The sequence below is a fragment of the Macaca thibetana genome, chromosome 17, assembly GCF_024542745.1.
Source record: "Macaca thibetana thibetana isolate TM-01 chromosome 17, ASM2454274v1, whole genome shotgun sequence".
Lineage (NCBI taxonomy): Eukaryota > Metazoa > Chordata > Mammalia > Primates > Cercopithecidae > Macaca > Macaca thibetana.
In genome coordinates, this window is record NC_065594.1 from 7756723 (window position 1) to 7781664 (window position 24942).

The following is a 24942-nucleotide window of genomic DNA, read 5'->3' on the forward strand; positions in this document are numbered from 1 at the left end:
GCTGCAATGCCTCTGAAAGGCAGGGGATGAGGGGCCCAGGATTAGCGTTCCTTAGGCGGGAATAGAAGTTAGCAGGAGAGAAGAAAGAGATTCTTGGAGGGAGGAAAACTTAGTATTTGGCATCAATCTCGGGACATAGTTTTACTTTAAAAAATCAGTTTAAACAGGGGAAGCAAAGGTAGAAGCTTGAAGTGAATGGTCATGTAGGCTTTACCATTAGGTCACACAGATCTGTGAGATGAGATACGTGTGTCAAATACCCTGGTTATGCCCAGCAGTGCTCTCCAGCGTTTCTCTTGGGTTTGACTATCTCAAAGAAAGCTGGATTCAGTTAGAAGATCTGCGTCCGAGGCTTAGCTTTTCCACCTACTGACTGCATGGCCTTGGCATCACTTCATTTGCTGCTCCTCAGGCTCCTCATGAGTGGAAATGGAAAGCCTGCGAGCCACCTCACAGGCAGGATGTGTGCATTCGGTGCTGTGCTGTGGAAGAGGCTGGCTTGCTGCCTGGCACGTGGCAGATGCCCACTGTCACCGACATCTAGGAGAATCACTTCCCCTCCCCTGCTTCTGTCAGAACATTTTGCTGGGTATATAATTTCAAAGATATTAAATTAACACGTGCTTTTCTGGTATTGCTGATGATATAAATTAATATCTTTTAAATTTTTATTTTATTTTTGAGACAGAGTTTCACTTTTTCTCCCAGGCTCAAGTGCCTTGGTGCGATCTTGGCTCACTCTGCAACCTCCGCCTGCCAGGTTCAAGTGATTCTCGTGCCTCAGCCTCCTGAGTAGCTGGGACTACAGGTGTGCGTCATCAGTGTGGCTAATTTTTTGTATTTTTAGTAGAGATGGGGTTTTGTCATGTTTGCCAGGCTGGTCTTGAACTCCTGACCTCAGGTGATCCACCCGCCTCAGCCTCCCAAAGTATTGGGATTACAGGCATGAGCCCAGCCGAAATTAATATCTTAAAAGTAACTTTTATCCTGGTATCAAAGTACTCCTAAATAAAATTGCTGAATATTAACTAAATTAAAATCCCTGTTTCATATGGATCCCATTGATCTATCAGATAACCTCCTAGATCAAGTCAACCCCTCCAGGTACCTAGGAACATATTTTCACTCATCTTTATGAGTTTCTTGAGGCAACACATAGCCTGAAATCAGGGATCTGTGGAAACGCCAGGCTTTTCTAAAGCCACAGCCAGCAATGGATAACACCTGCCCTGAGAAACTACGCCAGAAGAGTTTCTGCCCTTCTTTACGGCGTGGAACTCTGGGGATTTAATTGAGCAATTGTTCATGTGCTGGAAAAGATCCATAGAAGCTTCCTGTGGAAAATTCTGGCATTACTTGTAGTTTTCTCTGTGGTCTGTCTGGAGATGCTGAGCGCTCCCGTCCAGGAAAAGAAGCAGTTCCCCTGTTTGTGACATGAAGTAAATCCCACTGCCTACATCTCGGTTTCCAGATCATATGAATCTTTCTTTATCAGCAACCTAGAACACCAGTACTCCTGACCCTCATCAGAGGAAACCGCTAACTTCAAAGAACCACCCAAAGCCCAGCTGAGAGAAGTGCTAGTTATTTATTTATTTTTGAGATGGAGTTTCGCTCTTGTCACCCAGGCTGGAGTGCAATGGCACAATCTCCGCTCGCAACCTCCGCCTCCCGGGTTCACGCCATTCTCCTGCCTCAGCCTCCCGAGTAGCTGGGACTATAGGCGCCCGCCACCATGCCCGGCTAATTTTCTTGTATTTTTAGTAGAGACGGGGTTTCACCGTGTTAGGCAGGATGGTCTCGAACTCCTGACCTTGTGATCCGCCCGCCTTGGCCTCCCAAAGTGCTGAGATTACAGGTGTGAGCCACCGCGCCCAGCCTATATTGATCTTATCGGAGTATTTTCTTTGTTGTTTTTCTGTTCTGTATTACCTGGCAGGTGGAACAGAACTTTATGACTCTTTGACACAAATCCCTCTCCTTTCCCACATGCTAAACCTCACATAGAACGCCTATATGTAGACTGTTCTAAAATGCCACACTTAATTTCCCATCTTAGTTTCATTAGGCAAAATGGAATGTTTTTTTTCTTTGACTTCAATGGGAAGGGTGAATACATATCCAAGTAAAGGATGGCTTTATTTTGCAACCAAATCCAAAGCCCAGATGATTGAGGTTCCTTCTTCAAATGCTCTTCAGAGCTACCATGATGGATACTAAAAGAGCCAACTCGCACTAGAGGTCATTATGAACCAGACAGCCTGGAGGTCACTTTTAAAACTCAAGACTCTCAATGTAAAGTCTGACTAAGAGTATGTTTAGAAAACTGCTATTTTTACTAATCTAAATAAACAGTGTTCTAGCTGGTCGAACCCAACTTCAAGACAAATTCCCTGGTTTCTCTCCCACCAGATGCCACTTTGGTGCCCCTTATTCTACTGAAGTCTTAGGGTTATTCTCTGTAAGAAAGGAGCTTTATTTGAATATAAATCATGAAACATCTGTGTTTTCCCCTTTTTTATTGTAAGTCATTAATCTCCCTAGCTCTGCCACTGGCGAGTTCGGTTGTGGCCATGGGCAGGTCACATTAAGCCTCCGATTCTTCATCTGTCAACACAGGAGGTTAGACTTTGGTTTTTATGATCCTTTTCAGCTAAAAATTCTGATCCTGGGATCACAGTAATTGATAACAATGTGTAAGTTAGAAATCACATTTTTAAAAGACTTACGGTTGGTAAAAAGACAATAGCCCAATTTTTAAAATCAACCAAGGCTCTGAATAGACCCCTTCCCAAAGAAGACATATAAATGACCAATAAGCCCATGAAAAGATAAAGGACATCATTAGTCATCAGTAACATGCAAATAAAAAACACACGGAGACACCACTTCATGCCGACTGGGAAAGCTTAAATAAAAAAAGACAGATAAGAACAAGTGTTGGTGAGAATGTGGAGAAATTGGAACCTTCTTACATTGCAGGTAGGATTTTTAAATGGTGCAACCCACTTTGGCAAACAGTATGGCAGTTCCTCGAATTGTTAAACATAGAGTTGATCATAATTTAAACACTTGACTCAACAATTGCGCTCCTGGGTATCTACCCAAGACAGATGAAAACGTCTGTTCACATAAAAACTTTCACACAATGTCCACAGCAGTATTACCTATGACAGCCAAAAAGAAACAACCTGGGCCCAGCACGGTGGCTCACGCCTGTAATCCCAGCACTTTGGGAGGCGGAGGAGGGTGGATTACCTGAGGTCAGGAGTTCGAGACCAGCTTGGCCAACATGGTGAAACCCCATCTCTATTAAAAATACAAAAATTAGCCGAACATGGTGGTGTGCACCTGTAGTCCCAGCTACTCAGGAGACTGAGGCAGGAGAATGGCTTGAATCCAGGAGGCGGAGATTGCAGTGAGCCAAGACTGCGTAATTGCGCTCCAGCCTGGTGACAGAGCGAGACTCCATCCAAAGAGAGAGAGAAGGAAGGAAGCAAGGAAGGAGGGAGGGAGGGAAGGAGGGAGAGAGAGAGAGAGAAAGAAAAAGAAAGAAAGAGAGAGAAAGAAAGAAAGAAAAGAAAGAGAACCCAATGTCCATCAACTGATGAATGGGTAAATAAAATATGGCAGATCCTTACAATGGAGTATTATTTGGCAATAAAAAGAAATGCTGATATGTGCTGCCACATAGATGATCTTGAAAACATTATGTTGGCGCACAGAGAAAAAGTCACGTAAGCACACAAGGAGAAAGCAGCTGTCTGCTAGCCACAGAGAGATGTCTCAGGAGAAACCAGACCTGCCAGCACCTTGATCTCCTTGATCTCAAACTTCCAGCTTCCAGAATTATGAGAAAATAAGTTCCTCTAGTTTTATTGTTAAAAAACAAAAACAGGCCAGGCACGGTGGCACACACCTGTAATCCCAGCACTTTAGGAGGCCGAGGCAGGTGCATCCTGAGGTCAGGAGTTCGAGACCAGTTTGGCCAACATGGTGAAATCCTGTCTTTACTAAAAATACAAAAATTAACCAGGTGTGGTGGCATGCACCTGTAATCCCAGCTACCCGGGAGGCTGAGGCATGAGAATTGCTTGAACCTGGAGGAGGAGATTTCAGTGAGCTGAGATTGCACCACTGCACTCTAGCCTGGGCGATAGAAAGTCTGTCTCAAAAACACAACACAACAAAACAAAATAACCACACACACACACACATGCGCCCGGGCACGCGCGCGCGTACACACACACACACACACACACACACACAAACCCCACAAATCATTGTGCTAAGTAAAAGAAGTCAGTCACAAATGGCCACATATTGTATGATTCTATTCATATGAAATGTTCAGAACAGGCAAATCCTGGAGACAGGAAGGTACATTAGTGGTTGCCAGGGCTTGGTGGGAGGAGGATAGAGAGTGACTGATAATCAGCGTGGGGTTTCTTTTGGGGGTGATAAAAATGTTCTAAAATTAGATTAATGGTGATGGTTGCACAACTCTTGAATGGACTGAAAACCACTGAATTATCTACTTTAATATTCTTGTCTCTTACAGTCGTATTTTGGGGTGTCATATTCTGGCCTCCTATAGTATGCGAGCTTTATCTCAATAAGGTAGCTATTTTTAAAAACCCAACAACTTATGACTAAAGTAATCACAGAGTTCTGTTGAAAGCCTAGAATATCCAGTTATTTTGAAATTTGTTGCCACATATGACCCCATCAGTGTGAGATTTTACACTAGTTGTTTCTCCAGCTTAAAACTTTAGAAGGCTGATTTTAGAGACCTAATTTTTCCTTCATGTTCCGTAACATCACTACCTAATAGTAGAAGTTTACAAACATGTTGCAAAAAACGTACTGTTCCCTCCCCCATTACAATCTTTTCAATTTAATTTAGTGTTAGTTGTAAATCACTCCTAATTGCATTTTTGAATTTTCCCTATTTAAATTGAAATTTTTAACAAATTATGTAGCTAAGACTCTCTGAATAAATCTGGTGTTTCCTTTTATATCAATTTTTTTATTTCTAATTTATTTGTTTTTAACTTAAAGCTCTGTATATTCATTTCAAATGAAATGCATCTGTCTTTGATTTTGCATACTGCATTTTCAGTAGTACATAATCCTGCATGATAAATGGCCTCTTTATCTAGAGATCCCCAAGTATCATGTTTCTAAAATTTGAATTTAAGATCATGAGCCTTTTACAAAGGTTGTTTGAGGTTAATTAAACATAATTCACAATAAGAGACAATATTCTTTCCTTAAGAGGTAGCTTGCTAAAGGCCTAAGTCTCATAGACTAAATCTCATAGAATCTTTGTGGTTCGTGGCAAGGGTGGGAGAAGGGTTAAGAATGCAATTGCAAATTTCCAGAAGCTACTAACATTTTTATTTGCGATGCTAATTCTTATAGGGCTCTGAAACTTAATAAAAAAGTTAACTCTTGGTTCTTAATCTCTGTGTCATATCTCTATCTAAGTATTTTATCAGACAATATGAAGTGGACATTATAAGTGAATGCCTAGATTTAAATTACCACATTAAATGGAGACTACACTACCAGCTATGCTGACAGGGACCATGCTTTGATGAAGAGCATTATAATGTCCCATCTCCTCTCACTTTCAGAATGATGGAGAAAGGCCAGAGAGTTCATATTCCATCCACCAACAGACTAAATAGATGATGTGAAAGCCATGGGGATTTGTATGAACTGAAAGCATATTTTTTACGTCTCACAATTAGCAATGATATTAATTTTTAAAATGTCGGGTTTGTTGTCCAAAACAATTGGCCTTAAATCAAGACAGAATGTAGAAAGAATGTGCACATAAATACACACACACACACGCACACACACACACACACGCCTGCTGACACGCATGCATACGCTTTTCTCTCCATGAAAACTTCAAGTTTGTTTGAGTGGTGGTGGGGAGGTTGATGTAGAACTAGAAGAGGTTTTTGGTGTGTGCTTTAATTACATTTTTCATTCAGCTTAGGCTTAGGGAAAGCTCTTTCTAGGCGGGGATTTAAAAATTGACTTGTATGTGGCAAGAGTATGAGGTTCTGACTCACTGCTGACTAATCCCTTATGCAGATAAGATTATTTGTGACTTTCACATGGGCACCTTTACAAACACCTAATATTTTATTTGAGTAATTATGTTATTGGTCTTCAAGGTCCACAATAGCACTGAATGTTTAGGCAGCTGCTGTCCATCAACATTATATTTAGTTTGTAGAAAGTTTCTAATCCTAGGAACCTACTTTTTCCTTTAAATCTTTATAGTATATTAAACTCACTATTTTACCACACTGGTTTCTTGCTTTAGAGGTTTTGCCATTCTAAGTAATCCCTAAACTATTTGATTCAATATGTGAAGTCTCTGATCTCAAAGCCTGAATAGAAAATTCAAAATAGTCGTGTATACAGCATTTATGTCTTGAATCCAGGTGTCAAAAAATAAATCAAGAAATCACATAAACGTTTAACGTCAGCAATTGGCATTGGCACTTCTCTGCAATTATGTTCATTTCAATAATTCTGCTCTGGTTTGTTCGTTTTAAGGCTGTCTTACAATTCATATTTTAATTGTCTGTCAATGAAACCCATAAATAGGTTTTGTAGCTCTTGGCACAAAAGACATCATACTGTTAGCCACCGAAGTGGCCAAAGTCTAAAATCATCAGAACCTGGGCGGTTTTCATCCCATCCATACATGGGTCATTGACTTTACTCATTTTTCCTTAAGCTTCATAAAAGTTATTTAAAAGGAAAAAAATTTGTGTGGTTTAAAATGTTTACCAGGAAGAAATGCTCTAATACCATCAACATTCCTACTGTCAATGTTTATGAGGGGGACATGTCTTCCGCGTGCCTCTCTGAGCTGTTCACTTGACACTGCCTTCTCTGTGGGCCACAGTTTAACAGGGCACATTCATTGATCATTAGGCCTGTCACCAGGCTACCATCAGGGGCCTACCCTTCCAATGACCTACAGCCATGCACAACTCCTTTTCATGTGACATCAGAGTTAATTAAGGTTGGTTTGGGAGAAATCTCCTGCTGACCAAGGAGTTACCTTTTCCCAAAAAATGCTCCACTCCTACACCACTGGTCTGTTATTAAATGAGTTCAAAACCCACCTCCACAGAGCTGTCTAACAATATGTCATTTCAGTTTACCATACGATGTCATGAAAGTTATCTGAGCTGCCTAGGGCAAAGGTCAAGATCTGGTTGACAGGGCACAAGACGTAACTCGTAAAATACTCGGTAGAGAAGTCTGGTAGACCTTCGTCTGGTTATGCAAAGGGCCACAAACAGAGAAAACACTCTTTACACCCTAAAAATGCATAAAGGAACATTTTGTCTGTTAGGCAGGGCTTGGACACGTCTCTGTTTTCTCTATCAATGGCAAAGCACTTGTTACATTTGAAGCATACTCGCCACGGGCTTATGTTCTTATCCAATGTCACTGTTCAGAGGTCTGCGGGGAAACTGAGCTCTGATGTCATGTCTTATAGAATGGATCATAATTGCCAGTAGTGTTATGCTACTCAGAAGTTGCTTCAGGCCGGAATATACACATTTTCCAATTGTGAACACCTGGAAGACACATGATAACTGACTGCTCAGTGGAGGTGCGATTTCAATAAACACACTCAGAGTATGTGAGACTAAATATACACGTGGCTTAATGAAAGTAACTGAGTTTTTAAAGTAATTTGTTAATTTTTTTAATCAATTTGTGCATCCTCTTTAGAATCATAGAATCTGATCAGTGACAAAATGCTTTTAGCTGCAAAAGCATTTGCATAGAGTTGTATTATTAAGAGTAGTAGTCCTAATAAAATGCTTGAACTCCCTTAATGTTAGACTTCTAATCTCTATATTATTTAGGATTGCAAATTTCAGTTCTGCCAAGGGCATCCTCCATGTTCTCTTAAAATAAACAATTACCCAGTTTGGAAGCATAGTATGGAATGCATGTGACTCACAATCTAAAATGGAAAGTTTTTCTGTTTTATATAGCATTAGGATTACAGTTTGGTCTATGTCCAGATATTTTACCAAATACTCTGCTTTCATTACTGTCCAGTGTCAAAGTTCCAGGCATCTATAGAGATGATGACAGCATGTTTCAATGTTATGGATTTATCATTTGTGTGGATCCCTGTGGGTTCCCTTAGAAGGAAAGTCTCACAGAAAAGATCTGGGAGATATTTTATCAATTCAGCATAGGAGCTTGCCATGGAACACTTAAAATATACAAGTGGGAATTGGAACTTTTAAATTTTATTCAGCTACATCTTATAATCTGTCATGTGACATAATCTTCAGATCCACACACAGTTCCTTCTGGAAAAAAAGGAATATGTCATGGAGCTGTAATGTGATGATATTAAATTACCATAAAATGCATATCGTTCAAGTTTCTAATTTGATTCCCAAATAGTGCCTTCACATTTCTGTATAATAAAATGAAGAAGAAAGGCTGGCAAACAGGGAGATAGACAAGTGTGCACCTTAGCACTGTAGCTATTCATGCAAGAAAAGCCAAAAGTGTTATTATAACAATACAAAGACTTATCTATTCTCCTCATACAGACTTCCAACTTTAGAATTGATTACAAATAATGACAGAATATCATTTGCTTTGTATATAAAAATGGAGGAGAGGTGAAATGAGATTGGAAGGCTGAATGTGATAAAGTTCTGATGTTAATTTTCAGCTTACTTTGATGCAGTTTATGAAGTCCAAATAATATAGAAAACATCTTTCTGGAGTCCTTTAGACTGTTCATAAAGGGTATACTTTAAATTCACTAACAGGAAAGTTGAGAAGATTTCTATCTTTGCAACCAGTAATATATACAAACCCTCTGACCTTTGAGATTTAAATGGCCAAGAGTGTGCAATAAAGTTATCCATCATAGGGGAATTGAGTTTTTGAAAGCTACATTAGCAAATTTCTAAGACTCATCAAATGCAATTCTTGACCATTGTGTTTTCTATTGTCAAAATCAGTTTCCTTCTAAGTTAAACACTTTGAAATATAATTGCCTTTCATTACACGTATTTTGGAGATAAATCATACTTAGAAAATGGGGTGGACATGTTGATTAAACTGTTAGTTTTTATTCTGGGTTTTTCTAATTTCACATTTTCTTAAGATATCCTTCATGTAGTAAATATTTATAAGAGCTGTGCTTTCCTAAGATTTCAAAAACTTAAAAAAATCTTATCTTAGATGGAATTCATGTTATACAAGTTTTGCTGAGAGTCAAGGTTCTGGAAGGAAAAGTAATCTATTAAAAGCAGTACATTTTCACCAGCAGTATCTCAATTTTTAAAAGAAATAATTTGCCAAATAAAACTTTTCACTGATTTTGGCATGTGGTATTAAGGCCTTCATTACAAATACCTGTTTTAGAGTTGTTTGTATTCAATGCCTGGGGAATGCTGGCTTTCATTCTCAGGACATGTATACTCATACACCTTCATTACCTTTAACTTTATTTCTAGAAATTAGCCTTTTTTTAAAAAAAAAAAAAACATCCAAGACATTGTATCTCTGATAGAAGAAAAACAACAACAATTTCTGTTATCAGTTGGCCACCCACCTAACAGCTTTAAAATAACTTATGAATCATCTCATTCTGGAGGACAAAACCAAAACCAGTAAGCAGAAGTTACATAAAACCAAAAGGAACAGCTCTGTGGAAAGGTAGTAAGGTGCCCAATGCTGAAGCTGTTCCCGTGAAATTAAGCCACCACCTCCTTTTGATGAGACTGATGAACTGGGTGAAGGGTTGGACTCTTAGGTGCAATTCCAGGAGTCTGGGAACCCTGTCCTCATTTACCTATGCTTCTTATCTCTCTTTTACTGTCAGCCAATCCTGGTTTTTCCCCGCACTACATTCTCTATATGACCCCTTTCCTTCACTCCCTTGTTTATTTTTCCATCTTTAACCTCAACATTTACTCTTTCATTTAATTTTTTGAACATATACCAAGAGGTATATGAACAAGACAAATGTGGTTGCTTCCTTTACAGTGTTTATAGCTTAGCATGAACAACAGATAAATAAGTCTATATAGATATATATCTAATGATGCATAGAATTAATTTCTGCTTAAAGAACTAGAAAATTACATTATATTTGTGTGTTATCATGGGGAAGTGCCAGGTGTGGAGGTACCTCACTCAGCCCAGGGAGTGAGAGTCTTTTATTAGAAGAATAAAGTTGAAGGTGAGACCTGAAGAATCAATGTGTATTTGCTAAAAGAAACAGCAGAGTCTCTTTCTCCTTCAAAGACTTCCACATCCTCCCTCTCTGTAAGCTTCATCTTCCCTTTTAAACAGTTGTTTTCTTCTAACAGTTTCAGATACATTTCCTTGTTTCTCACAACTCTGTTTTCCTCGGCCTCTATACTGGGAGGAGAAAGCTCTATCACCTTCTTTCAATGCTCTGGTTCGCATATTTTTTGTCTGGGGTCTACCTGACTTCACCTGCCACTGGGAAAAAAGCCACAAGTAATCATGCTTTAGATACATATTCAGGTCATGTTGTGCTTGTTGAAACAGAGCACCGTGGAAGATGATCGGGGTGGAGACTCAGCAATGAGGGAATGAATGAGGACTGTCAGATATGATGCATTAGCCAGGACTTCATGTTCTTAACATGTCCTTCCTTTTGGCAGTTCACCTAGCCAGTACCACACATGGCCCAGAGCCAAGAGGAAATCATTTTCAACCAAAATGTTCACATTCCAGGTGACAAAACAATGGCGGCAATAGTAACTATCTGTGCAACCAATACAAAGATATAACAATACAAAGCCTTATAACAGTACAAAGCCTTATCTATTCTCCTCATACAGACTTCCAACTTTAGAATCGATTACAAATAATGACAGAATATCATTTGCTTTATATATAAAAATGGAGGAGAGGTGAAATGAGATTGGAAGGCTGAATGTGATAAAGTTCTGATGTTAATTTTCAGCTTACTTTGATGCAGTTTATGAAGTCCAAATAATATAGAAAACATCTTTCTGGAGTCCTGTAGACTGTTCTAAAAGTGACTCGGGCTTTGTTGGTGTACCTAGAAATTGAAGGTTCCACTCAACTATCCTCTGTGCTGTTTGGTAACCTGAGCCAGTTAACAGTATCCTAGCAGGAAGGCTCATCTCAGGGAAAATATCTTTTGGGAAGCAATTCTGTAGAAGGTGGGCAGCGTAAGTCCTCATTCTCAATCCTGAGTCTAGAGTCGAGTCAGGAGAACATGGTCAGCTTAGCCAAAAATGAGAAAATGGTCACTGGACCTAGAGGATAACCCAAATGGAAGGAACAGAACATCGCCTGTGAATTGGGAGAATTGTTGCCAGCTCCTGGGCATATTTCTCCTAACCTCCTCTGCTTATACACACACACACACACTTAGAAGGGGAACCAATGAGGAACCATGACTCCTAGAAGGGTCTCAGACCCGGAGAAATGGCTCAGGATATGATTTCAGTCAGTCCAGCCAGTATTTATTGAGTGACTATTATGTGCCAGGCACTGTACTGGATTAACAACTGCAAAGATGGATCAAAAACATTCCTTTTTCTTGAAGGTCTTTCAGCTCTAAGCTGGCCTCTTAGGGGATGTCATTTAGAAGTAGAATAGGTGAATAAGAAATATGGAAGATAATCTAAGTCAACAAATAGAGATCTCCTGCAAACTATGTACACTGTGTTTTTAAAGACCCCATCTTTTAGTATAGGAAGTCACACATTCTTCACCAACATAAGTGATATATCTTAGTAAAACTCAGCTAAATTAAAAAATAAGAACACTTATTCAATGATAACATGTAACACAATGAATACAACCATATCTATACATCAAAATAAAATATAATGGATTACTTGATGATATTCCCTTGAGCATCTTTAAATGAATGTATTAAAATGTTATAAAATAAAAGTCTTCTACACATGCCTGAACTCAGCTTGGAAACTGGGTATGAATCTAGAATAATGACTGGCCATAAAATTGGGATCAGGAAAATTAAATTTAATATAACTCATGTTTTTCCTCATGAGATTGTGGGAGAAAATACAGCCCTCGCCAGGTGTGGTGGCTCACTCCTGTAATCCCAGCACTTTGGGAGGCTGAGACGGGCGCGAATTTGAGACCAGCCCGACCAACGTGGAGAAATCCTGTCTCTACTAAAAATACAATATTAGCCAGGCATGGTGGTGCATGCCTGTAATCCCAGCTACTCGGGAGGCTGAGGCAGGAGAATTGCCTGAACCCAGGAGGTGGAGGTTGTGGTGAGCCGAGATCATGCCATTGCACTCCAGCCTGGACAACAAAAGTGAAACTCCATCTCAAAAAAAAAATAAATAAATAAAAAGAAAAAGAAAAAGAAAAGAAAATACTACAGCCCTCCAAATCACTGGAAGAGGAGTATTTCTTAAACCTCCCCTCCTAAGTTTGTATTTAACATTATCCCAAAATGGTGAATGAATTACTCCAGCAAGGCAATCCCATGTCCATCGGTTTGGACTACAAAGCACATTTAAGAAATAGCAACAATCAAGCAAACTTTATTTCTATACAGTTTAGGATTTTACTCCCTCTAAGAAAAGATATATCTGGATATAGAACCACTAAGTTTAATGTCAGCCCCAAAAGGCTAAAGTGAAGTAGAAATTCCTGAAAATCCATTCCTGTTAGTCTCCTGAATTTCCCATTTGCCTTTTAAGTGACTTTGTGTACCAAATACTTTGATAGGGTATTTTTCATTGACCAGTTTTGAAGACAGAGGATGGGATGGGAGTGTGAGTGGTTGAACCACTTTTAGTTTGTACACCAACAATGTGTGTCAAATATTTCCTAACGCTCAAGAAGTTACAGGTACCCAAAGTCCATTCCAGGGCACTGCAATTACTCAATTTCCACACATATATTTTTCTCTAGTTGTACCAGAATTCCTTATGGAGAGGATTCTGAAGCCATAAAAATGTTCAAAGAATAGCAGAGAACAAAAATCTGATCCAGCAGGAGACATTAAGTGGAAAAAGAGAGTCAAACAATGTTTCCCAAAAAGAAAACAATACCATTAATCATAGATGCAATGTTGTTGCCAGAGTTTACATTGCCTTTTGAAATTGTTTGCAATCCTCTCTAGTATATCCCTGCCTCCCCATCTGTTTACATACATTTTTAGTTTCTCTAATGCCAACTTAGAGAAAGAAAACAATCATAAAAATCCAACAGTGGATTTTTACATATATAGCCACCATGTATATTTTTACATAGTATATACACCATTCCATATAATTTCCATCTAAAGCATGTATCTATTTGACCAGACTTTCTAGCTTTTTCTTTGGAGTGAAAGATAAAACTCCTCAATAGGTGGCAGGATAGGATTTTTCTCAGATTCTGGTAACATGACAGTATTCTGGTTGAAAAAGTGTCCTTCTCCGAGTAACAGGTCAAGAAAGAAGAAGGAAAACACTATTTTCTCCTTCTTGACTTCTTGTAGGTCTATGGTAAGGAGGAGGGAGAGACACAGGGGCTACAGGGCTTAAATAAATGCTCCCAGTGTTGCTCACTATACAAGGACTGCCAATCAAACAGGGAAATCAAAGTGACTGACAGGGCACTTTGTTTGAGAAAAAGTCTCTTGGATGGTTGTCTTTTCTCACAAACATGACAATTTTTTATTCTAAACCCTGAAAACAAAATTCTTGCCTTTTCTTTAATCCCTAGATTTAATCATTCAAGATACTTTGAGTAAACGTTGGTGGAAAGAGTCCCGATTTCAAAATTAAAAAGACCTCGGTTTGAATCTTGGCTTGGCTGTTTCATAAATGGGTGGCCCTCAGCAAGTCAGCAGGGATTCCTCAGCCTTGGGGTTTCAATCCATAAAACAAAGTTACAGGTGTGCACGGTAGATGGCTAGGAAGAGACTCGACTGAGTTAACACAGAAAGTGCCCTGTGCTGAGATGTTCAGTACTTACACTCCTTTCCCTTCCCTGGGGGACAGTTAATGTCCTCCCCTATCCAATTCATGTAGCATCTGCCTTCAGGGTCAAACGCACTTCCGGGTCGTTCCCTGAGGTACTTCAATTTCATTCTGGAAAAGCTGTGAGCTTTCTGGGATCTGAAAGGTGCAGAGGAGTCCACATTGGATTCCTGGAAACCACCTGTGAGAGGGCAGTCCCAGCTTTTTCCTAGGACCTGCCTGATACGAGTTTTTCTAGAATAAAGTGCGGGTCTCATGCTGTTCTTTGTCATCTGAACTGGTTTAAAGTCATATCTGGGAAAACAGTTTGGAAGTCCACATAAAATCATGTCCTTGATAGCTTCAGGGCTCCTTTTTTCTGACTTTAAGTTTTTTGGGAGGTCCTTGAATGCCTATGATAACAAAACCCACATGATTAAAATTGTCTTATTGGAGATGTGAACAGTGTCTGCCACATACAGCAGTGGAATCTCCCAAGGCCACTTGAAGCTGGAGTAGCAGTGGCTTCTCACATTCTTTGGAGATGGCCAAACTCCAAGGATAGAAGGAGGGAAAGACTAGCACACTCCCCTTGATGCTTTTTCCTTCTCCTCTTTTCATTTAGGTTCAAAGGCATGGTAGGGGGAGCCCTAAATGTCGGGTTTGCAAGTCTGATAGACTCAGATTCAAATAATTCCAGGTTTACTTACCACTTCTGTGGTCTTAGGGAAAGTATTTAATTTACCTAAGCATCAGTTTTTGCATGGTTAAAAGGACCGTACCTCTCGGGACTGAGTAAAATAATGTATGTCAATCAATACATATATTGATTGTATAGTCAGTAGGGCTTGGTAGCCTCCTTTCTCCCTCCCCGAAAGCATATCTGTCCCTGCAGTCTCTGCACCTCCAGAGAAAGGTGCTAAATCAGGGCCTCTATGATAGGAGCCCCAAGAAGCTGCAGCGCTGCCTGCACTCAGAATCTTGGGGTCAGCTGTCCTCCCTTGCTGGTGTCATGTTAGTCATCAGAGGCTGCCGCCCCGCATGCCTGCCAGGTACCCAAAACAAAATTTGACGTATGAACAGAAAGCTCTTCTCTGGGGCCTGTTGTTTTCTTTAACTCCCAGATACTGTTTAGAAGGGTCAAGGTATTATGTAGTATTTATTGTTATTTACTATTATAAGTTATTTACTGTATTTTCTTGGCCAAACTCCAGCCTAATAGCTAGACTGAAAAGCAAACATGAAGTGTGGAACAGTGGTGTAGTCCACTGGTGAGGCTGTGCTCCTCTCCACACAGACAGGCATCTGCTTCCCACCCCTCGAATCTGAGCTGGGCTTGCTTTGACCAATAGAATGTGGTAGAGTGGTGTCCTAGGAGTTCCAAAACCTAAGCCTCAATATGCCTTGCAGCTTCCACCAGTACACTCTTGCAACACCGCTGCCCCCAGGAAAAGGAAGCCCCGGGCCAGGCTACTGAATGAGGAAAGATCTCATGAACAGGGAGGCCCAGCACCAAGGACCCAGTTGAAATGCCAGGGACTAGAGATGCATGAGAGACCCAGGTGAGACTCGAAGGAAAACTACTCAGCTGAGGCTAGCCCAAAGGTCTAAAAGAATCCTGAAGCATAATGCACTGTTGTGGTGGCTGACTACGTTTTGGCACATCCTGTTATGTAGCAATACATGGCAGATCCAAATGGCTATTGTGCCTCAGCCCTGTGGAAACAGTGACTGTGTGGTCGTTCAAGTGTATGCTCTTTCTGTATTTGAAAATAAAAGCGCCAAAGTGGAGCTCATGCAATATTAAGAATGAAATGCTCTGCATGTTACCTTGGATGCCCCCAGCAAGGGGGAAGCAGCTTGAATTCTTGGTGTTTCAGAAGAAGTGTCCCAGGACCGTGGTTTCACACAATAGGAGGCCAGCTCTGTCTCCAGCCAGCAGTAGCTTTTCACAACAGTGGGGACAGAACCCTGGCACATCACGAAAGTCAGGAGGCCACCCTGCCCCACCGGGTAGAATTCAGCCACCCAAGTGGGAGCCATACTGATCCCAGCCCCGGAAATGCAGATACGGAGGCCCGGTTGGAGAGGCAATTTTGCAGGCATACTGGAGGAAACCAGGGCTGGACCAAGGCATGGGGGTGCCCGGGACAGGCCAACAGTATGGTGTTTGCCAATATTTACATAGAGGAAAGACTGAGCGCTCCACAGCATAAGGCAGAGAAGGAGGACTATTGTTAGTCTAGACCAGCAATTCACTTCTGCCGCTAACGTACCTACCTCACTCGGCGAAACAGTCCCCCTCCCCTCGGAAGGCAATTTAATCTAGACTCACTGATTCAATGCCCTGGCATTTGCTCCAAGTATTCTTTCTTGCATACTCCACCAACACATACTCTTCCTGGCAGGAATTCTCGTCGTTTCTTCCACCTTGTCGTCTGTCTAGTAATGGTTTAGTGCCTTTTACAGATTGGCATTTGGGCAGGTGCCTCCCATGTGGCCAGGCCTCTCAAACTAGCCCCTGGGCAGAGGTTCTCCAAGTATGATCTCTGGACCAGGCCCAACAGCATCCCCTGGGAACTTGTTAGAAAAGCAAATTCTTGGCCCTACCCCAGGCCTACTGACTGAGAAACTCTGGGGTGGGGCCCAGCCAGCCAGTTTTACAAGCCCACCAGGTGATTCTAATGTGTGATGAAATTTGAGATTCTTAACCTCAGCTGTCCATTGGAATCACCCAGGAGCTTTAAATTACCTATACCTAGGTCCCTCTCAAGAGTTCATGATTAAATTGGTCAGGGCTACAGCCAAGACCCGAGGATTTTTAAAAGCTCTCCAGATTATTCTAATGTAGAGCCCAGGCTGGGGATCGTGGCCCTAGAGAGAGGCAAAGGCTTTCATAGAAATCACTTGGCAGACTAATTCCTAATTAGGGTTTTGCTAAAGGTGGCCTTGAGTTTAAGTGGTTTTATATTTGTGTATAATAACAGCCAAGGCTTTTCATTTCTGCTAGGTTCACCTCAGGCCCCTTTTAACAAAAGAATCTGATAATTGTTGTAGCTCTGCCTGTGTAGACCACATGGGTGGTTCTGTGGCTTGAGAGGAAATCCATTTGTGCTCCACCCATTAAATAGAAGGATAGAAGACCAGGCTGAGAAAAAGTGCCCGCGAGCACCGTGATAATCTGTGAAAAGGTAAAAGCATTTGTCAAGACTGGCAATGATGACAAGGAAGAATGTAAGTGCAAATACATTCAATTTCAAGCCAGTAAGAGGCACATGAAATGTGTGATCGGCGGCAGCACAATGCAGCAAGACACTGACACCTCCCTGACAACCAAAAATTCTGCAGGATACTTACCACTGCTGGTTTTTGCCACCAAGTCATTTTCTTCCAGAAGCAAAAGCCTCGTAGAACCTTATGGTTAAAACCTGGCTATTTAATTGCATCTTTACTATTTCCCACCAAATCCATATTTTCCAGGACCTTGATCTCGCCACCCATGATTTGGTAAACCATGGTATTCTTCAAGACCACAACCTCTGTTTACTTTGATTACGAGTCTAAGCCAAGTACAAGATTTTGTAAAGAATTTTGGAGGAGGACACAGATGTCCCAGTAGAAGGTGGCACGAGACCAACATGGGAGCCAGAAGAGAAAGATTCCTGGCTGGCCCAGGTCTAGTCCCTTAGTCACACATGTCAAAGTTCATCACTAGGGTATTAGTGAAGAGGAAATGGGACCAGGCGTGGTGGCTCATGCCTGTAATCTCAGCACTTTGGGAGGTCGAGGCGGGTGGATCACTTGAGGCCATGAGTTCAAGACCAGCCTGGCCAACATGGCAAAACCCTGTCTCTACAAAAAATATAAAAAAAATAGCCAGGCATGGTGGCACATGCCTGTAATCCCAGCTACTTGAGAGGCTGAGGCACAAGAATCATTTGAACCTGGGAGGTGGAGGTGGCAGTGAGCCAGGATTGCACCACTGCACTCTAGCCTGGGTGGCAGAGCAAGACTCTGTCTCAAAAAATAAATAAATAAAAATAAAAGGAAATGAACCCTGACACCAGAACTGACTTTGGATCCTTTACTAAAATCAAAGCTTCTCGATTTTTAATGAAAAAAAACAAACAAACACGTGGGGATTTTATTAAAGTATAGGCTCTGAGTCATCAAGTTCCCAGGGGATGCTGATGTGTCTGGACCTCAGAGCACACAGTGAGAAGCATGTTTTGGAGTACGGTGTGGGCATGCGCAGCATGGGCCGGGATGGGGGTGAGGATAAGGAGGAACCAGTTTGAGCCCAAGCCATGGGATTCCAATTTTTAAGAATATGTCTAACACCCAGTAGGGTGGTCCTGCCAGGAACCCATTTATATGAAGCATTGAGGAGACCTCATCCTAAAGAAAGAGGAAGTTAGACCAGTGTGGTCCTATAACCAATGCCCCTATTAAAACAGAGTTGGTTCTGACTGTGGCCAGACCTCTGTTGTTCAGTTATGCATCTCAGCCCAACACCCAAGGACTTGGGTTTGAGTCTAAGAGAGGGCAAAAAAGTCAAACCCTAAAATCTGAGGACTCTGTTCTCTAAAAATTGCATAACACACTGCAGAACAAGGCTGAAGTGCTTAGCACCTCACCAACAGAGGCCAAGACAGGACTCCTGCAGTGACCAGAGCCTGGCTTTGGTGGCTCAGAGGCCCCAGTGAAGCATTGTGCCCACACAGGAGGGGAGGACACAAGATGGTTTCTCAGAGAGTCGAAGAGCATAGCTGATCTCATACATCTCAATTGCTCATTGAAGAGGACAAATGTTATCTGTTGAGAACAGTTGCTGTAAGTAATCCCTTGTAAATGAGGTGAAATGAACAGGCAGGAGCACATTACTATACTGGAATAAATTCATGGAATAAATTTGTATCTGAGATTGCTTCTTTGAAATGATAGTGTGGCTACATATTCATCAATTTACTCATTCGTTCCAACACTTACCCAGAGTCTCTGTACAAGGCTTTACATTAGGTACCAGCAGTCTGACAGCTAACACATGGGGTCTCTCCCAAAGAGAAAGGACACAGACACATAAAATCCTAACAATGCAAAGTGAGAATTACTGGAGGCGGGGTACACCGCAGGGCTACAGGAGAGCAGAAGAAATGGCAAGTGCTTTCTGGGAGCTCCAAGGAGGAGCTCCCAGAGATGGTGATTACTGGGCTGGATCTTGCAAGTAGGGGAGGAGGAGACACAGAGGGAGGGAAAAGGTCTTGCAGGCAGCCGAGCAGCATGAACACAGTGATGAAAGTGAAGGCGCCTCTGAAGAAGGGGGAGTAATTTGTTTGACTAGGGTAGAGTTTGTGTAGCTGGAACCCGGTGTGTGTGTGGAGAGAAGTGGCGAAAGACAAAGCTAGTACCATAAGCCACAAGTATGTAAGCCACAGCTGTTCAGAAAAAGGATGCCAAGTGCTCGTAAGGAAAGTTAATCTTCTCATCAAATCTCTTGGCATGCTACTAAGCAGCCATCATTTTGATTCTTAGTTTAAACCCCTTATGTGCTTTAAGAAAATAGAAGAAAACTTCATATTAAAAAGATGTCATTTCGAAAGAAATTTTAGCACTGTAATAATGTTAGTCAATAAATATTTGAACATCTGTCTTCCGTTTGGGGAAGAGGAAATACACCAGTGAAGAAGAGATGTTGTCTGTAGCAGGAACATCAGGTTCTGTTCCTGGGCCTGCCACTAGCCAGCTGTTGACCTTGAAAAACAGCACTGGCCTCCTCTGGGCCGGTTTTCCCATCTCTGGCATGAGTAGATGGGGTCTATGAGGTTCCATCTAGCTTTTACAACATGCGTGTGTGTCTGTGAGGCAAGATCAAGTCCCTCAAAGAGCTCAAAATTGAGGAAAGGAGCAGCAATCAGAAATGGCTTTCAGGCATCCAGCTTTACCAAGACGGATGGGAAATCCCCAGGAATTCTTGACATCTCCCCACATCCGCCCCAGCGGCAATGCAGGAAATCTAGTCCACTATCTTCAGCAGACTCAATGCAACTGTTTCCTTAATGAACCCCCCTGCAGCCCCGTGAGCTAAGTCAGAGGCTTTCTTTTCAAGCCCTCCCTCAAATACCCCATTCCTCCCATTTCCTTCCCCTCCCTCAATCTGGTATAAAATCCAGCAATTTAATCAGCAGCATGCAGTTTCCACAGCACCCAAGAGGGCGAGGAACCACCAGTGATCCTGGAAAGCATCTGGCAGGAGATCTTGTCATTTCTTACAAGCCTCTCCTGTCAATGAAGGCCAATGGAGCAGAATGGACTGTTCGGTTCCACCAAATTGCTTAAACCAAATGCAGCAGATGGTCTATGCTTTTAACTACTCACACTAATATATTTTTACTTAAAAAAAAGTCTGGTATGATTTCAGATGCCCTTCCTCCCCTACCTGCAATGACAAACACACTGAAAAATGATGATATTTACTTAACACCCAACAGACCCCTAACTGTGAGATCCAAACCAAGAACTGGACACTCCTGGTCTGTACTAACACCAGCAGGCTTCGCTTTTAACATTCATGTGCCCAGATAGCTTCTCTCGCTTTCTCTCCATTCTTATCCCCACCCACATACACATCTCAGTTTAAAGCACTACAGAAGCTACTTACTCTGTTATTTGTTCTTGTCTTGCCCAACTGCCCAAGCCAGGTCAAACATCAGCCATAACTCTGCTGTGTAGATCGCGACTGGCTGCATAATCTTCCTCAAGGACATTACATTATTTTGGTCAATGTGAAACCATTTTTTTGTAACACATCACTTTCAACTTCCATATTAAATAAATTTGAAGTAGATTTATAAATGTCTCGATCATTTTTGGAAAGAACAAAGTAATTAGTTTCTTAAAAGTCATATAAAGTAGGCTCAATCTTAAATAAGGAGTTTAGTATCCCTGTTAAAATCTGGAACATTTTTTTAAAAGAATAAAGCCATTTTGAAGCAAATAAGTGTTGGTTTTTAAAATTCAAGAAATAAATAGGGGTTTAAAATGACTGCTATCATTAGAAGAGTTAATGCCACTAGAGTTTTGAGGGAGCATCTACTTTATAGAGTTATACATTCTACTAGTAAAAAAAGCCCAAGATAAAGATGACTGCTGGCTCAGGCGTCCTCTACCAGCCCATCTCTTCCAAAACAGCCTACACAAGGCCAAATTGACAGGCTGTTTAGGTACATACTACTAGAGAAAAAGAAAATTTAATGTGATTAGCAGGGGAAACCCAGTTCATCCTAACAGCTCCAGCATCATATGGTTTCTCATCCACTCTACATACAAATATAAATAAGGTGGGGAAGAGAAAAAGGGAAAGACAGACACGGTGTTCCGGCCATTTCTTGGAATCATTAATTGAATTTTGGAGTCAGGAAAGGGCCTTAGAAATCAACCACCTATTCTAACATCTTCATTTTACATACGAAAGCAAAGTACCCATTTGGTGATCATTAGAAAAGAAACCAGATAGCCTATTATAGAATTTCCAACAGGGAAATTAAAAAAATGGAACAAAGTGCTAAAATATAAAGTAAAAATATTTGAGAAACTGGAGTAAGTAGTCACCTACAGTTCATTTGTAACATGATGCATCAGTTGGAAAACTATGTAGGCTGCCAAAGCTCCTAAATAATTAGTATTTCGAATATGCAATTTAGACTAAAAAAAAAGTGCAGCTTCATAAAAAACCTTGGGGAAAACAACAAAAATTGTTACAAAAAATTAACTTTAAGAGATTCATTACATTCAATTTGAAATAGGTATTTTCATGTACACATTAATATTATTAATGTGGACTTCCTTCACAAAATTCACGATTTCAATATTTCCACTTAGTTATAGTAAATTGTAAATGTTAGCTGTTTAAGAACTCAAGAAAAATGAGGACAAAGAAAAAGATCTGTAGCTTTCATCCAGGCTGTGATACCTTAAAAGTAGGAAATGAGGCTCAGAGCTGGAGAAAGAGTACTGGTATCCTTTACAGAGAAAGAGCAATAGAGAGGACTTGAAAGTACCTGAATTATTAGCATCTTTTTATTTCCCAGAAGATCTGGAAGAGGTAAATAAACTCTTTAGAGGGGAAAGGCATTATCTTTTTGTATTACTGAGCCTCTGGTTATTTTACATCTCAATGCATGTGCACACCAGGCATGCACACACACACACAATATTAATAGCTGATAAGTATTCAAAGATTACATAGCACCTGAAGGAAAGCAGACCCAGGTTCATAATGATGCAAGAGAACTCTGCAGGGCGGAAATGTGGCTTCTTACTAGACATTGCTTCCCGGATATGCAGCCCCTCAGTTGAGCATGAAAGCCCTGATGCGGTTTGTAAAGTAGGTGGTAGCTGATGGTTTTACTGTGAGATGTTTGTTAACCAGACAGAGAAACTATGGGTTTTCAAAAGCACCTACGCTGCAGACTGAGCTAACATGAGCTAACAGAGTATTCTGTTAACTGTCAGGTAAAGAGGCTCTCACCTTGCCAATGTTAGTCCTTTCTTCCAAAAAAGTGCAAAAAAAAAAAAAAAAAAAAAAATCAGAGTTCGAAAACTGCTGCCCCATTTCAGTAAATTATAATCTAAGAAAAATCACAAGAGGATCCCACTCACGTTTCTGTAAAGTTTCCACCGAACTAAGATGGTCCCAATTACAAACAAAACGATGCTTCACTAAAGTCAGCATGTTTTTGAAATAAAGATATATCTATGTGAAGTAGAAGAACTAATAAATCACATACTTTTCCCTCCATAATTTTAGATTCATGTAATTTACCTAGATTTATCTTTACATAATAGTCGAGTGAGGTATTTAAATTCTCTAAGCAATTATATTTTAATACAAGTGACTTTTCAAAACAAAAAATGTATTTGTGAAATAGAAAATACAACATTTTATTTAATAGAGTTATGTTAGCATCTTTCCCAACCTACAGTGAGTTCTCAGAAGTTACTACTTCGCCCTGTCTCCGGGTTCAGTAGTTTCACCAATCTAACTGGAACTATTACTTGTTACTTGGAAACTGACCTTCTAGTTAGTCTTCCCACTGAGAAAGAATATTTAACTATTACTGCTTTTTAGGTTTAACAAGCTTTTTTTTGGTTGTGGTGGTGGTTTTAATATGCTCCATCTTATTGACTTTTCCTCCCGGGAATCATTGCAATGATTTATTTTATACTACTGTATTTTATTACATATTTTACCTTTTCTCCACGATGCTTAAAAGAAAGGCGCTCCGAAATCTGGCTCTCTGCGCCCAGGGGAACGAGGCACAAGGCTCCGCCACTCAGCCCCACTGAGCAGAGGCTGCGAGTCCGAACCCTCAAGTTCCTTGGGGCTTTGACCCCTCGATGGCGGCGGTCTAACTGCTGGTAAAACCCCCAGCCCCTGACGGTTCCACCGCCCGTCTCCCAAACGCCCAGCGAAGGCTGACTTAGGTGGCGGGCGGACCTCACCGATTCCTCAAACCGCATCGTTTGGTCAAAATCGCCCGCCCTCTCTTCGCTGGGATTTTAAAGGCTAGGCTTATAAGTCAGTAACTTAACAGTATTTGGGCCCTGGGCTGCCCTCGTCGGTCAGGGTCACTGATGTCGGCGACACTGGCTGGACCGCGCACCCCGCCTGCTCCCGGCAGAGGCCCCACCCGGTGGCTGAGCGCAGCGCACTGGGGCCCCGCGGTCCGCGCGCGGCTGGGAGGAGCGGGCGCTCACCGCGCGTTCCCCGGGACAGTCCGGCTCGGGGGCCCTAGCGGGTCATGAGATGCCGGCCCTGGCCCTCTCTTGCGTTCCTCCTGCTCCCCGCAGGCACGCGTCTCCTCCAAATCGGCTCCCCTCCTTCACTCTCGTGGCGTGAGGTCGCGGCCGGTGCCCAATATCACCAACGCCCCGGCCTCAGCCCAGCGCCGCCCTGGGCAGCCTGGCAGGCATTCAGGAGCCTCTGCTCCCGGCTCCAGGCGACCCCGTGTATCTGCGCCAGGCCGCCTGGGAGCGGGCTCTGGGTGCCAGGCAGGTCCAGGTGCGTGGGGCTTCTAGTGCCCGGGGCCTCGGCAGTGAGACCCCAACCCAACAGCTGCATAAGGGATCGGCAACCCTGTCGCAAACGGACAGCCCCAGCGCGGACCCCGTCTGAGCGCTGATGCTCGCGGGTCCAGGCCAGCCACTCCCCGAGGCGCTCCCTCGGAAAAAGGGCGCAGCGGCCCCAAGCGTGCCCGCTGCAACTAGTGTCCCAGGTTCTCGCCGTAGCCAGCTTCTCGGGGCTGCAGCCCTGTCTCCCCGCGTGCACCCGACCCTGGCCTCGGAGGCTCTGCCCTCCGGCCGCCCCATCGCAGCCCGCCTCAGGCCCCGGCCCCCGGCCGCGCCTCACCTGTGAGAAGCAGACAGCCTAGCAGCGCGCACAGCAGGACCCCGGTGTCCCAGCAGAAGACCATGGTGAGTGCGACGCGGCCTGCTCGCCCGGTGCCCGCGCTCCCCGCGGCCAACGACCCGGCCGCCCAAGTCCTTCCTCTTGTTCTCCGCCGCCGCCGGACCCGCGCCCCGAGCGCCCGTCTCGCGGCTCCAGCCAGGAGACAACCACTTCCCCGGGTAATCCTCGCCGCCAGGCGCCCGCTGGCCGCTGCGCCTGAGTCCCGGAGCCCGCTCCGAGCCGCCGCCGCTGCTTGGGAGGAGCGGAGAGGAGTGTCCGCCTGGCGCGCTCCGAGCCTCCCGCGGACCTCGATGAAGAGGAGCCGAGGGCGGGGGCGATTTATAACCTTTCCCCAGCCCACTTCCTACCCCGGCACCTCCTTCTGGTGACGTCAAGGGGTCCCCCACCCCTCATCCGCCTCCCCACCTACCCTCTTCTTCCTCCCAAGCTCGCTTCCCTGCGGCTACGGAG

At 42.6% G+C, this 24942-nt stretch overlaps 1 protein-coding gene across 1 annotated transcript in view; it reads right to left on the minus strand.

Annotated features, from left to right (window-relative positions):
• Positions 1-24785, minus strand: part of FLT1 (fms related receptor tyrosine kinase 1) — a 192440-nt gene extending 167655 nt beyond the window's left edge. The window contains exon 1 of the mRNA XM_050766818.1: positions 24433-24785. Within this exon, the coding sequence (XP_050622775.1) occupies positions 24433-24496 (64 nt within the window). The 5' untranslated portion in view covers positions 24497-24785. The remainder of the gene's footprint in view (positions 1-24432) is intronic.
• Positions 24786-24942: the final 157 nt, after the last annotated feature.